Source organism: Oncorhynchus kisutch, linkage group LG10 (genome assembly GCF_002021735.2).
Source record: "Oncorhynchus kisutch isolate 150728-3 linkage group LG10, Okis_V2, whole genome shotgun sequence".
Lineage (NCBI taxonomy): Eukaryota > Metazoa > Chordata > Actinopteri > Salmoniformes > Salmonidae > Oncorhynchus > Oncorhynchus kisutch.
Genome location: NC_034183.2, coordinates 58,748,903 through 58,767,223, shown reverse-complemented (window position 1 = coordinate 58,767,223; position 18,321 = coordinate 58,748,903). Strand labels below are relative to the sequence as shown.

Sequence of the window (18,321 nt, the reverse complement as noted above, 5' to 3'; positions counted from 1 at the left end):
CCAAATAAATGCTTCACAGAGTTCAAGTAACAGACACATCTCAACATCAACTGTTCAGAGGATGTGTGTATTAGACCTTCATGGTCGAATTGCTGCAAAGAAACCACTACTAAAGGACACCAATAAGAAGAAGAGACGGTGGAAATTTGTCATTTGGTCTGGAGTCCAAATTGGAGATTTTTGCTTCCAACAGCCGTGTCTTTGTGAACGGATGATCTCCGCATGTATATTTCCCACCATATTTAGGAGGAGGTGTGATGGTGTGAGGGTGCTTTGCTGGTGACACTCTCTGTGATTGATTTGGAATTCAAGGCACACTTATCCAGCATGGCTACCACATCATTATGCACTGATACACCATCCCCTCTGGTTTGGAATTAGTGGGACTCTCATTTGATTTTCAACAGTACAATGATCCAAAACAGTTCCAGGCTGTGTAAGGGCTATTTTACCAAGAAGGAGAGTGATGGAGTGCTGCATCAGATGACCTGGCCTCCACAATCCCCCGACCTCAACCAAATTGAGATGGTTTGGGATGAGTCGGACCGCAGAGTGAAGGAAAAGCAGCCAACAAGTGCTCAGCATATGAGGGAACTCTTCCAAGACTGTTGGAAAAGCATTCCAGGTGAAGCTGGTTGTCATCAAGGCAAAGGATGTCTATTAGAAGAATTTCAAATATAAAATATATTTTTATTTGTTTAATACTTTTTTGGTTACTACATGATTCCATATGTGTTATTTCATAGTTTTGCTGTCTTCACTATTATTCTGCAATGTAGAAAATAGTGAAAATAAAGAAAAACCCTTGAAAGAGTAGGTGTTCGTGTGTACGGTAGTGTGTACGGCATGTTCCACTTACAGAATGTTTAAAATCACAAGCCATACAAAAATGTCACTGTTGAACATACCGTATTAGGGCAGTTGTGGTGCAATTTCGATTATGCTTGTGTCGCAGTCACCTTACCATTATGAACAAATGAACATAGTGGATACAATAATGTTTTTTAATTGCTACATGTCTTTTGTATGTTTACATGTTGTACCCTATGTGTGTCTGATGGAACACACACAGCATTGACCCTGAACCTCCACTTGACCCCTGGCTTCCTGCTCCACATAGCCAGAACATATTAGGCAGAACATATTAGAACAGGGATGGCCAACTTAGGGGTGGGGGCCACACAAAAACATGACTCATTATGAGGTGCTGCAGTGGCTCGTGGGTTGACATGGGCTAATTGAGTGACTGCTGATGCACAACCAAATTTCAAAATTCTACCTTATTTATTCTATGCCATGTTAGCTCCCCATTAACATTACATGGGAAATATTTCAACAATGACATGTAACTGAATGTCTAGAATGAGCATTATGATATATTTACATGCCACTTTAACATTCTGTGGCAGCCGTGTTAGTTCACCATTAACATTACGTAAGGAATAATCAACGAGGGGCTATGCGTTCTATGGAAAATAATAAACAACGTGGAAGGTGTTGGAGTTGCATTATTTTCCAGAGAATGCCTAGAACCCCGAGTTGATTATCCCTTTTATACAATTCCTATAATTAACACATTTGCTCCTAGAAATGTGTTAATTTGCCAGTAGAAATGTGTTCAACATCCACGGAAGTAGCTAGCAAGTTTACTAGATACAGTTGAAGTCGGAAGATTACATAAACATTTAAACTCAGTTTCACAATTCCTGACATTTAATCCTAGTAAAAAATTCCCTGTCTTAGGTCAGTTATGATCACCACCATTTCTTTTTATTATTATTTTTTAAATTTGACCCCTTTTTATCCCCAATTTCGTGGTATCCAATTGTTTAGTAGCTACTATCTTGTCTCATCGCTACAACTCCCGTACGGGCTCGGGAGAGACAAAGGTTGAAAGTCATGCGGCCTCCGATACACAACCCAACCAAGCCGCACTGCTTCTTACCATAGCGCGCATCCAACCCGGAAGCCAGCCGCACCAATGTGTCAGAGGAAACACCGTGCACCTGGCAACCTTGGTTAATGCGCACTGAGCCCGGCCCGCCACAGGAGTCGCTGGTGCGCGAGAGGACAAGGATATCCCTACCGGCCAACCCCTCCCTAACCCGGACGACGCTGGGCCAATTGTGTGTTGCCCCACGGACCTCCCGGTCGCGACCTGTTATGACAGAGCCTGGGCGCGAACCCAGAGTCTCTGGTGGCACAGCTGGTGCTGCAGTACAGTGCCCTTACAGTGCCCCTCCACTTTATTTTAAGAATGTGAAATGTCAGAATAATAGTAGAAAGAATTATTTATTTCAGATTGATTCAGAATGTATCATCACATTCCCCATGGGTCAGAAGTTTACATACACTCAATTAGTATTTGGTAGCATTGTCTTTAAATTGTTTAACTTGGGTCAAACGTTTCAGATAACCTTCCGCAAGCTTCCCTCAATAAGTTGGGTGAATTTTGGCCCATTCCTCCCGACAGAGCTGGTGTAACTGAGTCAGGTTTGTAGGCCTCTTTGCTCGCACACACTTTCTATGTTCTATAGGATTGAGGTCAGGGCTTTGTGATGGCCACTCCAATACCTTGACTTCGTTAAGCCATTTTGCCACAACTTTGGAAGAATGCTTGGGGTCATTGTCCATTTGGAAGACCCATTTGCGACCAAGTTTTAACTTCCTGACTGATGTCTTGAGATGTTGCTTCAATTTATCCACATCATTTTCCTGCCTCATGTTGCCATCTATTTTGTGAAGGGCACCAGTCCCTCCTGCAGCAAAGCATCCCCACAACATGATGCTGCCACCCCCGTGCTTCACGGCTTGCAAGCCTCCCCTTTTTACTCCAAATATAACGATGGTCATTATGGCCAAACAGTTCTATTTTTGTTTCATCAGACCAGAGGACATTTCTCCAAAAAGTACGATCTTTGTCCCCATGTGTAGTTGCAAACCGTAGTCTGGCTTTTTTATGGCGGTTTTGGAGCAGTGATTTCTTCCTCCCTGAGCGGCCTATCAGGTTATGTCGATATAGGACTTGTTTAACTGTGGATATAGATACTTTGGTACCGGTTTCCTCCAGCATCTTCACAAGGTCCTTTGCTGTTGTTCTGGGATTGATTTGCACTTTTTTAACCAAAGTACGTTAATCTCTAGGAGACAGAACACGTCTCCTTCCTGAGCGGTCTGACGGCTGCGTCATTTGTTCAGATGAACGTGGTACCTTCAGGCATTTGGAAATTGCTCCCAAGTATGAACCAGACTTGTGGAGGTCTTGGCTGATTTATTTTGATTTTCCCATGATGTCAAGCAAAGAGGCACTGAGTTTGAAGGTAGGCCTTGAAATACATCCACAGGTACACCTCCAATTGACTCAAATGATGTCAATTAGCCTATCAGAAGCTTCATAAGCCATGACATAATTTTCTGAAATTTTCCAAGCTGTTTAAAGGCACAGTCAACTTAGTGTATGTAAACTTCTCACCCACTGGAATTGTGAATATTAAGTGAAATAATCTGCCTGTAAACTATTTTTGGAAAAATCACTTGTGTCATGCACAAAGTAGATGTCCTAACCGACTTGCCAAAACTATAGTTCGTTAACAAAACATTTGTGGAGTGGTTGAAAAACGAGTTTTAATGACTCCAACCTAAGTGTATGTAAACTTCTGACTTCAACTGTAACAACAGTAGTTATTATGGTAACCAAACAATACAGACTTGCAAGTTTAGCTAACAAAACCGTACGTTTTAGCTTGTAATTATGAACATCGAATTCAACAATGCCAATAACGTTTTCAATTCGACTTTTGCTTTCATAAGCAGCTCAAATATAGAATGTAAGTATTAACTATTGAATTATACCGTGCGTTATAGGGTATTATAAACTGGGTGGTTCGAGCCTTGAATGCTGATTGGCTGACAGCCATGGTATATGAGAACGTATACCATGGGTATGACAAAAAGTTTATTTTTACTGCTCTAATTACATAGGTAACCAGTTTATAATAGCAATAAGGCACCTCAGGGGTTTGTGATATATGGACAATATATCACAGCCTCTGTCTATTTGTTAAAATGCCTATTTACTCTGTTCCATCTGACTGCTCAATCCACTGTCTCATCAGCCCAGCCAGGCAATTTATAAACTTGATCTCCGCTATAAAAATACATTATCTCACATTTCTTTTGGACTAACATTTTGTTTTCAACAGAGGAGATTTGTATAAACCTTGCTGTCTGTCTCTCCGACATTTGCAACATTGTTTCAAAATTTAAATTTGATCTCCAGCTGTCCCATAGTAATGAACGTGTCAGGAGTCGGGATGAGACAGACAGGCATGCAGCTTTTCTCATATACAAAGAACTATCAATAAAAAACAGGTCAAACAAAATTAAGTGCAGCTACTTTGGTGTCTTTCCATCTTCAGTTTGAAGTTATTGCGTTAGTTGTGTTGTTGGGTAGCTCCTCTCAGCAACAGTGTACTGATGAAAGAGCACGTTTTCTATGCCAGACAAAATTGTGCATCATTAGCTCATTGTTGTGGATGTATCCAAAGAAATGTCACTAGAAAACTGCTTAAACAAACGCAAATGCAGCTAAATGGCCTCTCCTTCTCCGTGGCCGACGTGAGTAAGACATTTAAATGTGTTAACCCTCGCAGGGCTGCCGGCCCAGACGGCATCCCTAGCCGCATCCTCAGAGCATGCGCAGACCAGCTGGCTGGTGTGTTTATGGACATATTCAATCTCTCCCTATCCCAGTCTGCTGCCCCCACATGCTTCAAGATGGCTACCATTGTTCCTGTACCCAAGTTGGCAAATGTAACAGAACTAAATAACTAGCTTCCCCGTAGCAATCACTTCTGTCATCATGAAGTGCTTTGAGAGACTAGTCAAGGATCATATCACCTCCACCTTACCGGCCACCCTAGACCCACTTCAATTTGCTTACTGCCCCAATAAGTCCACAGACGATGCAATCGCCATCACACTGCACACTGCCCTATCCCATCTGGACAAGAGGAATACCTATGTAAAAATGCTGTTAATTGACACTAGCTCAACACCATAGTACTCTCCAAGCTCATCATTTAGCTTGAGGCCCTGGGACTCAACCCCGCCCTTTGCAATTGGGTCCTGGACTTCCTGATGGGCCGCCCCCCAGGTGGTGAAGGTAGGAAACAACATCTCCACTTCGCTGATCCTCAACACTGTGGCCCCACAAGGGTGCGTGCTCAGCCCCTCCTGTACTCTCTGTTGACCCATGACTGCGTGGCCATGCATGCCTCCAACTCAGTCATCAAGTAAGCAGACAACCCAACAATAGTAGGCTTGACTACCAACAACGACGAGACAGCCTACAGGGAGGAGTTGAGGGCCCTCAGCGTGTGGTGTCAGGAAAACAACCTCTCACTCAACACCAACAAAACAAAGGAGAGGATCGTGGACTTCAGGAAACAGCAAAGGGAGCACCCCCTCATCCACATTGACAGGACAGCAGTGGAGAAGGTGGAAAGTTTTAAGTTCTTCGGTGTACACATCACAGACAAACTGAAACGGTCCACCCACACAGACAGTGTGGTGAAGAAGGCGCAATAGTGTGTCGGGAGTCAGGAAGCTGAAGAAATTTGGCTTGTCACCTAAAACCCTCACAAACTTTTACAGATGCACAATTGAGAGCATCCTGTCGGGCTGTATCACCGCCTGGTATGGCAACTGCACCGCCCACAACCACAACGCTCTCCAGAGGGCGATGCGGTCTGCACAACGCATCACTGGGAGCAAACTACCTGCCCTCCAGGACACCTACAGCACCCGATGTCACAGGAAGGCCAAAAAGATCATCAAGGACAACAACCACCCGAGCCACTGCCTGTTTACCCCGCTATCATCCCGAAGGTGAGGTCAGTACAGGTGCGTCAAAGCTGGGACAGAGAGACTGAAAAACAGCTTATATCTCAAGGCAATCAGACTGTTAAACAGCCATCACTAACACAGAGATGCTGCTGCCTACATACAGACTTGAAATCATTGGCCACTTTAATAAATGGATCACTAGTCACATTAATAATGCCACTTTAATAATGTTTACATATCTTCCATTACTCATCTCTTATGTATATACTGTATTTTATACCATCTATTGCATCTTGCCTATGCCGCTCTGTCATTGCTCATCCATATATTTATATGTATATATTCTTATTCCATTCCTTTACTTAGATTTTTGAGTATTAGGTAGTTGTTGTGGAATTGTTAGATTACATGTAAGATATTGCTGCACAGTTGGAACTAGAAACACAAGCATTTCGCTACACTTGCAATAACATTTGCTTACCATGTGTACGTGACCAATGCAATTTGATTTGATTTCATGTCCTGTTATTCTGGCTGTACTTTTTGACGTGACTGTAAATTAGCCTTAGTTGGCTAGCTAGCAAGCAAGGAAAAATAGCGTTGCCAGCCAGTATTGCAATGGAACATTTAGAACGAACAACTGGGTCATGTCCATAGATACAGAACAAAAAGGCTGAACGACTGGGCCGATAGAATGAATGACCAGCTGGCTTGGGTAGCAACCCTAGATTTGTGTCGGGATTATGTCCTGCGGAAGGATGAAATAGTATGAATAAATTAATCAAAATAATGTTTTGAATGAAAATATGTCAATCATTATTTGAATATGTTGGTAACCCGTTGTATAAAAGTGATAATGCCCTCGAAGCTGGTGTTTGGAGGATATATTGGCATGGTTTGCCTAACAACACCTGTGCCAATATATCCTCCAAACACTGGCTTTTCGGGCATTATCACTTAAATAATGCACACTCTAGAATGCCCTTCAAGCCAATCAGAAAGGAGTATTCAACAATGCCATGGTATTAATAATAATAATAATATTGATTTAATATAGGGTTTTTCATTCCAGGTAGAATCTCAAAGTCGCTTTAAAAACTAAAAAAATGAAAAAAGATTTAACAAAACAAATGTAGGGATCTGGCAGTTCTTTAGTTGAGTTTTTTAGGATCTCCATTATCTACTGCACATGCAGCAGCTACTCTTCCTGGGGTCCACATAAAGCGTACAAATACATGACGAAGTACAGAACAGTGATAGACAAGAACAACATCAGATATTACATTAAATAAACACAAATAAAATTGTCTTCCATAGCTTTAGATGAAAGGCAGTTTGGAAAAGGAAGTATCTTAAGAGGAGGGAGCATAGTTGGTACAGTCAGGCAGGGAGATAGAGACATCTGACAGACAGGCCACAGAGCTCTTCATCGGGAACCTAGTCGTCTTCGTTAGTCACAGCTTCTCCTCCGTAGATAGACTAGATCGTCCAATACTGAAATGTAGCACCCACCTGGGGCGGCAGGGTAGCCTAGTGGTTAGAGCGTTGGACTAGTAAACGAAAGGTTGCAAGTTCGAATCCCCGAGCTGACAAGGTACAAATCTGTCGTTCTGCCCCTGAACAGGCAGTTAACCCACTGTTCCTAGGCCGTCATTGAAAATAAGAATTAGTTCTTAACTGACTTGCCTAGTAAAATAAAGGTACAATTAAATGCTTCAGTGACTGTAAAAGCTCCAGTAAGACTGTGTTGATCTGGTGTTGCTGCATCATTCAAATCATATGAGCAAGCTAGCTAGACGTGACATAATCAGTCCTGCAACTCCGTGGGTCACCACCAGATATTACAGTTAATCTATCAACAAGATATTAAAAACAAAAAAATATGTACAATCTAAATATATCATAGGGAATATTTAAACAATGCTTTGTAACTGAACGTCTAGAATTAACAAAATTCTAAAAGTTGGCATAACATAACATGAAAGTATGGCTCCGGGCAGAGTTTCCATCTGTATGTCGATGCTCTGCATGTGTGAACCACAACAAACCATCCGGCCTCACACCGCCACGGGGCAGATAGAGAGGCGGTGCTCATGCACGCCAATGAGCGCCACATCCGGGACTGCAACCACTGGGCCACATTAGCGTCCTTAAACTGTTCTACCTGGAACCAAAAGTGGTTCTCCTATGGGAACAGCCGAAGAACCATTTAAGTTCTAGATAGCACATTTTTTTCTAGTGTAGGGGAGGATATTTGACCGCCTCAATATTACAAAGGACAGTGTGGTCACATGTTTTTCTCAGCATGCATCCTTATCTTCACCAGCCCCCACTATGCACAGAGTAGATGCATAAATATACAGGTCATTAAGCATTACTCACACATGGTGGTACACATACTGGTACACATGGTGGTACACATGATGGTACACATGATGGTACACATGGTGGTACACATGATGGTACACATGATGGTACACATGGTGGTACACATGATGGTACACATGATGGTACACATGGACTAAGGGTGTAACAGCAGTTCATTCTCTCTTCTTCTCTTGCTTTCTTTATCTCTCTCCCTCTCTCTCTCTCTCTCTCTCTCTGTCTTTCAGATCACAACCACCTGAATAACGCTGCCCTCTCACCCCTGGGTCCAGCGATGGCACTCTCCCACCCTCACAACAACCTTGGTCTGGGCTTTAACAAGTGCGCCTCCCTCAAGGCTGTGGGTAAGCAACTCACCGCTCACTACAGACATCCTTTCACATGCACTGTCTATCAACAGACCAGCTTACATAGACATAAATGCACTAAAACCTATCCACTCACTTAAATAATATAAACATATTTTATGCATTTGAATATTTCTACACATGTGCATTTGAGAACTGCCGTCAATATTACGTGAGACACAGTGCCTGTGATACTCGAGCACTGAACAGAGTGTTTGTTATATGTTATATAATGTTAATGTATGTTAATGTATATTATAAACTGTGTAGCTGGTGCCCTATACGCCTCTACAGTATTTCACTTATTATTTTCTCATAAATGGAGTAGACAGCCGTACGGTCCTGCGGACACACACGTGTACGCACAAATACACACACACATACACACACACAAATACTTGCTGATTGGCCACGGGTATAACAAATCATTTATTTTTACTCTCCTAATTACCTTGGTAACCTAACCTATAGTAGCAGTCACGCACCTCATGGTTTTGTGGTATATGGCCAATATACCATGGCTGGCTTTATCAGGCCATATTGTATTGGCCATATACCACACCCCATTGGGCATTATTGCTTAATTATAACATGCCCATACTTTGCTCTCGAAAACATGGGTGACTGTGTGAAACGTGAGAAAAACATCTGTGACTGTGTGAAAGGTGTGAAAAACATGTGACTGTGTGAAACGTGAGAAAAACATGTGTGAGTAATCAAGTAGAGCAGGGCTGCCCAACCCTCTTCCTGGAGATCTACCGTCCTGTGGGTCTTCAGCCCAACCCTCTTACTGGAGATCTACCGTCCTGTGGGTCTTCAGCCCAACCCCCTTCCTGGAGATCTACCGTCCTGTGGGTCTTCAGCCCAACCCTCTTCCTGGAGATCTACCGTCCTGTGGGTCTTCAGCCAAACCCTCTTCCTGGAGATCTACCGTCCTGTGGGTCTTCAGCCCAACCCTCTTCCTGGAGATCTACCGTCCTGTGGGTATTCAGTCCAACCCTCTTCCTGGAGATCTACCGTCCTGTGGGTATTCAGTCCAACCCTCTTCCTGGAGATCTACCGTCCTGTGGGTCTTCAGCCCAACCCTCTTCCTGAAGATCTACCATCCTGTGGGTCTTCAGCCCAACCCTCTTCCTGGAGATCTACCTTCCTGTGGGTCTTCAGTCCAACCTACAGGACAGTAGATCTCCAGGAAGAGGGTTGGGCAGCCCTGAAGTAGAGGATGTATGTTGTATATGAACAACAATGATGTTACTCCCACACATCATCAACTGCCCTCCTCTATCATGACTAACTCATTAACACACAAACTGATGCTACTACATATCCCCCAAAACACATATGGAACACAGACACATGTGGAACACAAACACATGTGGAACACAGACACATGGTGCAGTAACCCTGCCTGTAGCTCAATCACAGGCAGTCAGGATAGTGAGTGACATGACTCCCTGTTGAGTGGCTGACAGTATGGGTCTGGATGGGTCAGAGCCGTACCCTTTGGCTGGCCCCATGGCCTCACACACATAAGCACACATTCACACATTCTTACAGTACACTGACCCCAACACACACACACACACACACACACACACACACACACATACACACACACACACACACACACACAAACACACACACATGCATTCTGACCCCAGCATACACACATGCATACTGACACCACACACTCATACACACTCAGACTCAGACACACACACACACACACACACACACACACACACAACCATACGTGATTGTATCTGATCCCTCTGGAAAGACAAGGACACACTGATGCTTATTTGGAAAGACAGCACGACACAGACATGCTTGCGCCATGAGATCATTGCATGTCATTAGAACTGCTCACTAGCCCTTCCTATTCTAAAACCACTAATGGCAGGGATGGAGGAGTCCACTTCATTATGCTGCTCACTGAGTAAATAAGTGTGATTGCACCAAAGGACCGTCAATAGAAAAGATAATAGATTCATATGACGTTGTCATTGACATTTGCAGTAAAATACTTAAATTAACATTTTCATCCGATTGTGATGCAACACTCTTTTTCTCCATATTCCTTTCTGCTTGATGAAAGCACATTTTATAACCCCCAACCCTGTCACCAGGAGGACCCCAAACAGAATACGGTCCGCTCTTTAATGTAGTCTCTTTTAAACTGCAGTCATTTTTTTAGACACTGTACACACCACCCACACACTCACACACGCATAGCTGTATGTTGTACAGACAATGGCGTGGCTGCCATCCGTGGTGCCAGCCGGGGCACGGGTCCTGTGGCACAGCAGGTTGGCATGCCGGCTCATCGGGCCCTTGAGAAGGGCCCACCTTACGGCTGGTGCATTACCACGGGCAGTTGCTTCGTATTTACATCTCTGCATCTCATTTGAATCCATTGATTTTAAGAGAGGGGAGTCTCTCTACACCTCTAGGGTATTTCACTTGTTATTTCCTCATGAATGGAGCAGACAGACGTATGGTCTTGCGGACACACACATGCGTACCCACAAATACACACTCACAAGCACACACACTCACAAACACACACACACACACAAACGCGAGCTTGCAGATGGCCGGAAAAGCAGGTTGACGCATGAGATTCTAAACAATGGTAATGACACATGGAAAGGCATTGAGGTACAGGGACACAGACACACTCACAAGCGCACACACAGACACACTCATAAGGGCACACACAGACACACTCATAAGGGCACACACAGACACACTCACAAGCGCACACACAGACACACTCATAAGGGCACACACAGACACACTCACAAGCGCACACACAGACACACTCATAAGGGCACACACAGACAGACTCACAAGCGCACACACAGACACACTCACAAACGCACACACAGACACACTCACAAGCGCACACACAGACACACTCATAAGGGCACACACAGACACACTCATAAGGGCACACACAGACACACTCACTAGTGCACACACAGACACACTCATAAGGGCACACACAGACACACTCATAAGGGCACACACAGACACACTCACAAGCGCACACACAGACACACTCATAAGGGCACACACAGACACACTCACAAGCGCACACACAGACACACTCATAAGGGCACACACAGACAGACTCACAAGCGCACACACAGACACACTCACAAGGGCACACACACAGACACACTCATAAGGGCACACACAGACACACTCACAAACGCACACACAGACATACTCACAAGCGCACACACAGACACACTCATAAGGGCACACACAGACACACTCATAAGGGCACACACAGACACACTCACAAGTGCACACACAGACACACTCATAAGGGCACACACAGACACACTCACAAGCGCACACACAGACACACTCATAAGGGCACACACAGACATTCATAAGGGCACACACAGACACACTCACAAGGGCACACACAGACACACTCATAAGGGCACACACAGACACACTCACAAGGGCACACTCATTAGGGCACACGCAGCCACACTCAAAGGGGCACACACAGACACACTCATACGGGCACACACAGACACACTCACAAGCGCACACACAGACAGACTCACAAGGGCACACACAGACACACTCACAAGCGCACACACAGACACACTCATACGGGCACACACAGACACACTCACAAGCGCACACACAGACACACTCACAAGGGCACACACAGACACACTCATAAGGGCACACACAGACACACTCACAAGGGCACACACATACATACTCATAAGGGCTCACACAGCACAGACACACTCATAAGGGCACACACAGACACACTCACAAGCACACACACAGACAGACTCACAAGGGCACACACAGACACACTCATAAGGGAACACACAGACACACTCACAAGGGCACACACAGACACACTCACAAGGGCACACACAGAAACACTCATAAGGGCACACACAGACACACTCACAAGTGCACACACAGACACACTCACAAGCGCACACACAGACACACTCATAAGGGCACACACAGACACACTCACAAGCGCACACACAGACACACTCATAAGTGCACACACAGACACACTCATAAGGGCACACACAGACACACTCATTAGGGCACACACAGACACACCCATAAGGGCACACACAGACACACTCATAAGGGCACACACAGACACACTCAAAAGGGCAAACACAGACACACACATAAGGGCACACACAGACACACTCACAAGCGCACACACAGACACACTCATAAGGGCACACACAGACACACTCATAAGGGCACACACAGACACACTCACAAGGGCACACTCATAAGGGCACACGCAGCCACACTCATAAGGGCACACACAGCACAGACACACTCATAAGGGCACACACAGACACACTCACAAGCACACACACAGACAGACTCACAAGGGCACACACAGACACACTCATAAGGGAACACACAGACACACTCACAAGGGCACACACAGACACACTCACAAGGGCACACACAGAAACACTCATAAGGGCACACACAGACACACTCACAAGTGCACACACAGACACACTCACAAGCGCACACACAGACACACTCATAAGGGCACACACAGACACACTCACAAGCGCACACACAGACACACTCATAAGTGCACACACAGACACACTCATAAGGGCACACACAGACACACTCATTAGGGCACACACAGACACACCCATAAGGGCACACACAGACACACTCATAAGGGCACACACAGACACACTCAAAAGGGCAAACACAGACACACACATAAGGGCACACACAGACACACTCACAAGCGCACACACAGACACACTCATAAGGGCACACACAGACACACTCATAAGGGCACACACAGACACACTCACAAGGGCACACTCATAAGGGCACACGCAGCCACACTCATAAGGGCACACACAGCACAGACACACTCATAAGGGCACACACAGACACACTCACAAGGGCACACACAGACACACTCACAAGGGCACACACAGAAACAGTCATAAGGGCACACACAGACACACTCACAAGGGCACACACAGACACACTCATAAGGGCACACACAGACACACTCACAAGTGCACACACAGACACACTCACAAGCGCACACACAGACACACTCATAAGGGCACACACAGACACACTCATAAGCGCACACACAGACACACTCATAAGGGCACACACAGACACACTCATTAGGGCACACACAGACACACCCATAAGGGCACACACAGACACACTCATAAGGGCACACACAGACACACTCATAAGGGCACACACAGACACACTCATAAGGGCACACACAGACACACTCATAAGGGCACACACAGACACACTCACAAGGGCACACACAGACACACTCACAAGGGCACACACAGGCACACTTATGAGAGCACACACAGACACACTCATAAGGGCACACACAGACACACTCATAAGGGCACACACAGACACACTCACAAGGGCACACTCATAAGGGCACACGCAGCCACACTCACAGGGGCACACACAGACACACTCATACGGGCACACACAGACACACTCACAAGTGCACACACAGACACACTCACAAGGGCAACACACAGACAAACTCACAAGCGCACACGCAGACACACTCATACGGGCACACACAGACACACTCATAAGCGCACACACAGACACACTCACAAGGCCACACACAGACACACTCATAAGGGCACACACAGCACAGACACACTCATAAGGGCACACACAGACACACTCACAAGCACACACACAGACACACTCACAAGGGCACACACAGACACACTCATAAGGGAACACACAGACACACTCACAAGCGCACACACAGACACACTCATAAGTGCACACACAGACACACTCATAAGGGCACACACAGACACACTCATTAGGGCACACACAGACACACCCATAAGGGCACACACAGACACACTCATAAGGGCACACACAGACACACTCATAAGGGCACACACAGACACACTCATAAGGGCACACGCAGCCACACTCACAGGGGCACACACAGACACACTCATACGGGCACACACAGACACACTCACAAGCGCACACACAGACACACTCACAAGGGCACACACAGACAAACTCACAAGCGCACACGCAGACACACTCATACGGGCACACACAGACACACTCATAAGCGCACACACAGACACACTCACAAGGGCACACACAGACACACTCATAAGGGCACACACAGACACACTCATTAGGGCACACACAGACACACCCATAAGGGCACACACAGACACACTCATAAGGGCACACACAGACACACTCATAAGGGCACACACAGACACACTCACAAGCGCACACACAGACACACTCATAAGGGCACACACAGACACACTCATAAGGGCACACACAGACACACTCACAAGGGCACACTCATAAGGGCACACGCAGCCACACTCACAGGGGCACACACAGACACACTCATACGGGCACACACAGACACACTCACAAGCGCACACACAGACACACTCACAAGAGCACACACAGACAAACTCACAAGCGCACACGCAGACACACTCATACGGGCACACACAGACACACTCATAAGGGCACACACAGCACAGACACACTCATAAGGGCACACACACACACACTCACAAGCACACACACAGACACACTCACAAGGGCACACACAGACACACTCATAAGGGAACACACAGACACACTCACAAGGGCACACACAGACACACTCACAAGGGCACACACAGAAACAGTCATAAGGGCACACACAGACACACTCACAAGGGCACACACAGACACACTCATAAGGGCACACACAGACACACTCACAAGTGCACACACAGACACACTCACAAGCGCACACACAGACACACTCATAAGGGCACACACAGACACACTCATAAGCGCACACACAGACACACTCATAAGGGCACACACAGACACACTCATTAGGGCACACACAGACACACCCATAAGGGCACACACAGACACACTCATAAGGGCACACACAGACACACTCATAAGGGCACACACAGACACACTCATAAGGGCACACACAGACACACTCATAAGGGCACACACAGACACACTCACAAGGGCACACACAGACACACTCACAAGGGCACACAGAGACACACTCACAAGGGCACACAGAGACACACTCACAAGGGCACACACAGGCACACTTATGAGAGCACACACAGACACACTCATACGGGCACACACAGACACACTCATAAGGGCACACACAGACACACTCACAAGGGCACACTCATGAGGGCACACGCAGCCACACTCACAGGGGCACACACAGACACACTCATACGGGCACACACAGACACACTCACAAGTGCACACACAGACACACTCACAAGGGCACACACAGACAAACTCACAAGCGCACACGCAGACACACTCATACGGGCACACAGAGACACACTCATAAGCGCACACACAGACACACTCACAAGGGCACACACAGACACACTCATAAGGGCACACACAGCACAGACACACTCATAAGGGCACACACAGACACACTCACAAGCACACACACAGACACACTCACAAGGGCACACACAGACACACTCATAAGGGAACACACAGACACACTCACAAGGGCACACACAGACACACTCACAAGGGCACACACAGAAACACTCATAAGGGCACACACAGACACACTCACAAGTGCACACACAGACACACTCACAAGCGCACACACAGACACACTCATAAGGGCACACACAGACACACTCATAAGCGCACACACAGACACACTCATAAGGGCACACACAGACACACTCATTAGGGCACACACAGACACACCCATAAGGGCACACACAGACACACTCATAAGGGCACACACAGACACACTCATAAGGGCACACACAGACACACTCACAAGGGCACACACAGACACACTCACAAGGGCACACAGAGACACACTCACAAGGGCACACACAGGCACACTTATGAGAGCACACACAGACACACTCATAAGGGCACACACAGACACAATTATAAGGGCACACACAGACACACTCACAAGGGCACACTCATAAGGGCACTCACAGGGGCACACACAGACACACTCACAGACACACACACAGACACTCATAAGGGCATACACAGACACTCATAAGGGCACACACAGACACACTCATAAGGGCACACACAGACACACTCACAAGGGCACACACAGACACACTCACAAGGGCACACACAGACACACTCACAAGGGCACACAGAGACACACTCACAAGGGCACACAGAGACACACTCACAAGGGCACACACAGGCACACTTATGAGAGCACACACAGACACACTCATACGGGCACACACAGACACACTCATAAGGGCACACACAGACACACTCACAAGGGCACACTCATAAGGGCACACGCAGCCACACTCACAGGGGCACACACAGACACACTCATACGGGCACACACAGACACACTCACAAGTGCACACACAGACACACTCACAAGGGCACACACAGACAAACTCACAAGCGCACACGCAGACACACTCATACGGGCACACACAGACACACTCATAAGCGCACACACAGACACACTCACAAGGGCACACACAGACACACTCATAAGGGCACACACAGCACAGACACACTCATAAGGGCACACACAGACACACTCACAAGCACACACACAGACACACTCACAAGGGCACACACAGACACACTCATAAGGGAACACACAGACACACTCACAAGGGCACACACAGACACACTCACAAGGGCACACACAGAAACACTCATAAGGGCACACACAGACACACTCACAAGTGCACACACAGACACACTCACAAGCGCACACACAGACACACTCATAAGGGCACACACAGACACACTCATAAGCGCACACACAGACACACTCATAAGGGCACACACAGACACACTCATTAGGGCACACACAGACACACCCATAAGGGCACACACAGACACACTCATAAGGGCACACACAGACACACTCATAAGGGCACACACAGACACACTCAAAAGGGCACACACAGACACACTGATAAGGGCACACACAGACACACTCACAAGCGCACACACAGACACACTCATAAGGGCACACACAGACACACTCATAAGGGCACACACAGACACACTCACAAGGGCACACACAGACACACTCACAAGGGCACACAGAGACACACTCACAAGGGCACACACAGGCACACTTATGAGAGCACACACAGAAACACTCATAAGGGCACACACAGACACAATTATAAGGGCACACACAGACACACTCACAAGGGCACACTCATAAGGGCACTCACAGGGGCACACACAGACACACTCACAGACACACACACAGACACTCATAAGGGCATACACAGACACACATAAGTGCACACACAGACACACTTAAAAGGGCACACACAGACACACTCATAAGGGCACACTCATAAGGGCACACGCAGCCACACTCATAAGGGCACACACAGACACACTCATAAGGGCACACACAGACACACTCACAAGGGCACACTCATAAGGGCACACACAGACACACTCATAAGGGCACACACAGACACACTCAAAAGGGCACACACAGACACACTCATAAGGGCACACACAGACACACTCACAAGCGCACACACAGACACACTCATAAGGGCACACACAGACACACTCATAAGGGCACACACAGACACACTCACAAGGGCACACACAGACACACTCACAAGGGCACACAGAGACACACTCACAAGGGCACACA

General features: G+C 46.7%; 1 protein-coding gene across 3 annotated transcripts in view; it reads left to right on the top strand.

Annotated features, from left to right (window-relative positions):
• The window catches only part of LOC116375874 (protein shisa-8-like), a 95,329-nt gene that overhangs the window by 57,622 nt on the left and 19,386 nt on the right, over nucleotides 1-18,321 (top strand). For all 3 annotated transcript variants that reach the window (XM_031834256.1, XM_031834255.1, XM_031834254.1), the window contains exon 3: nucleotides 8,460-8,576. In XM_031834256.1, the coding sequence (XP_031690116.1) occupies nucleotides 8,460-8,576 (117 nt within the window). The remainder of the gene's footprint in view (nucleotides 1-8,459; nucleotides 8,577-18,321) is intronic.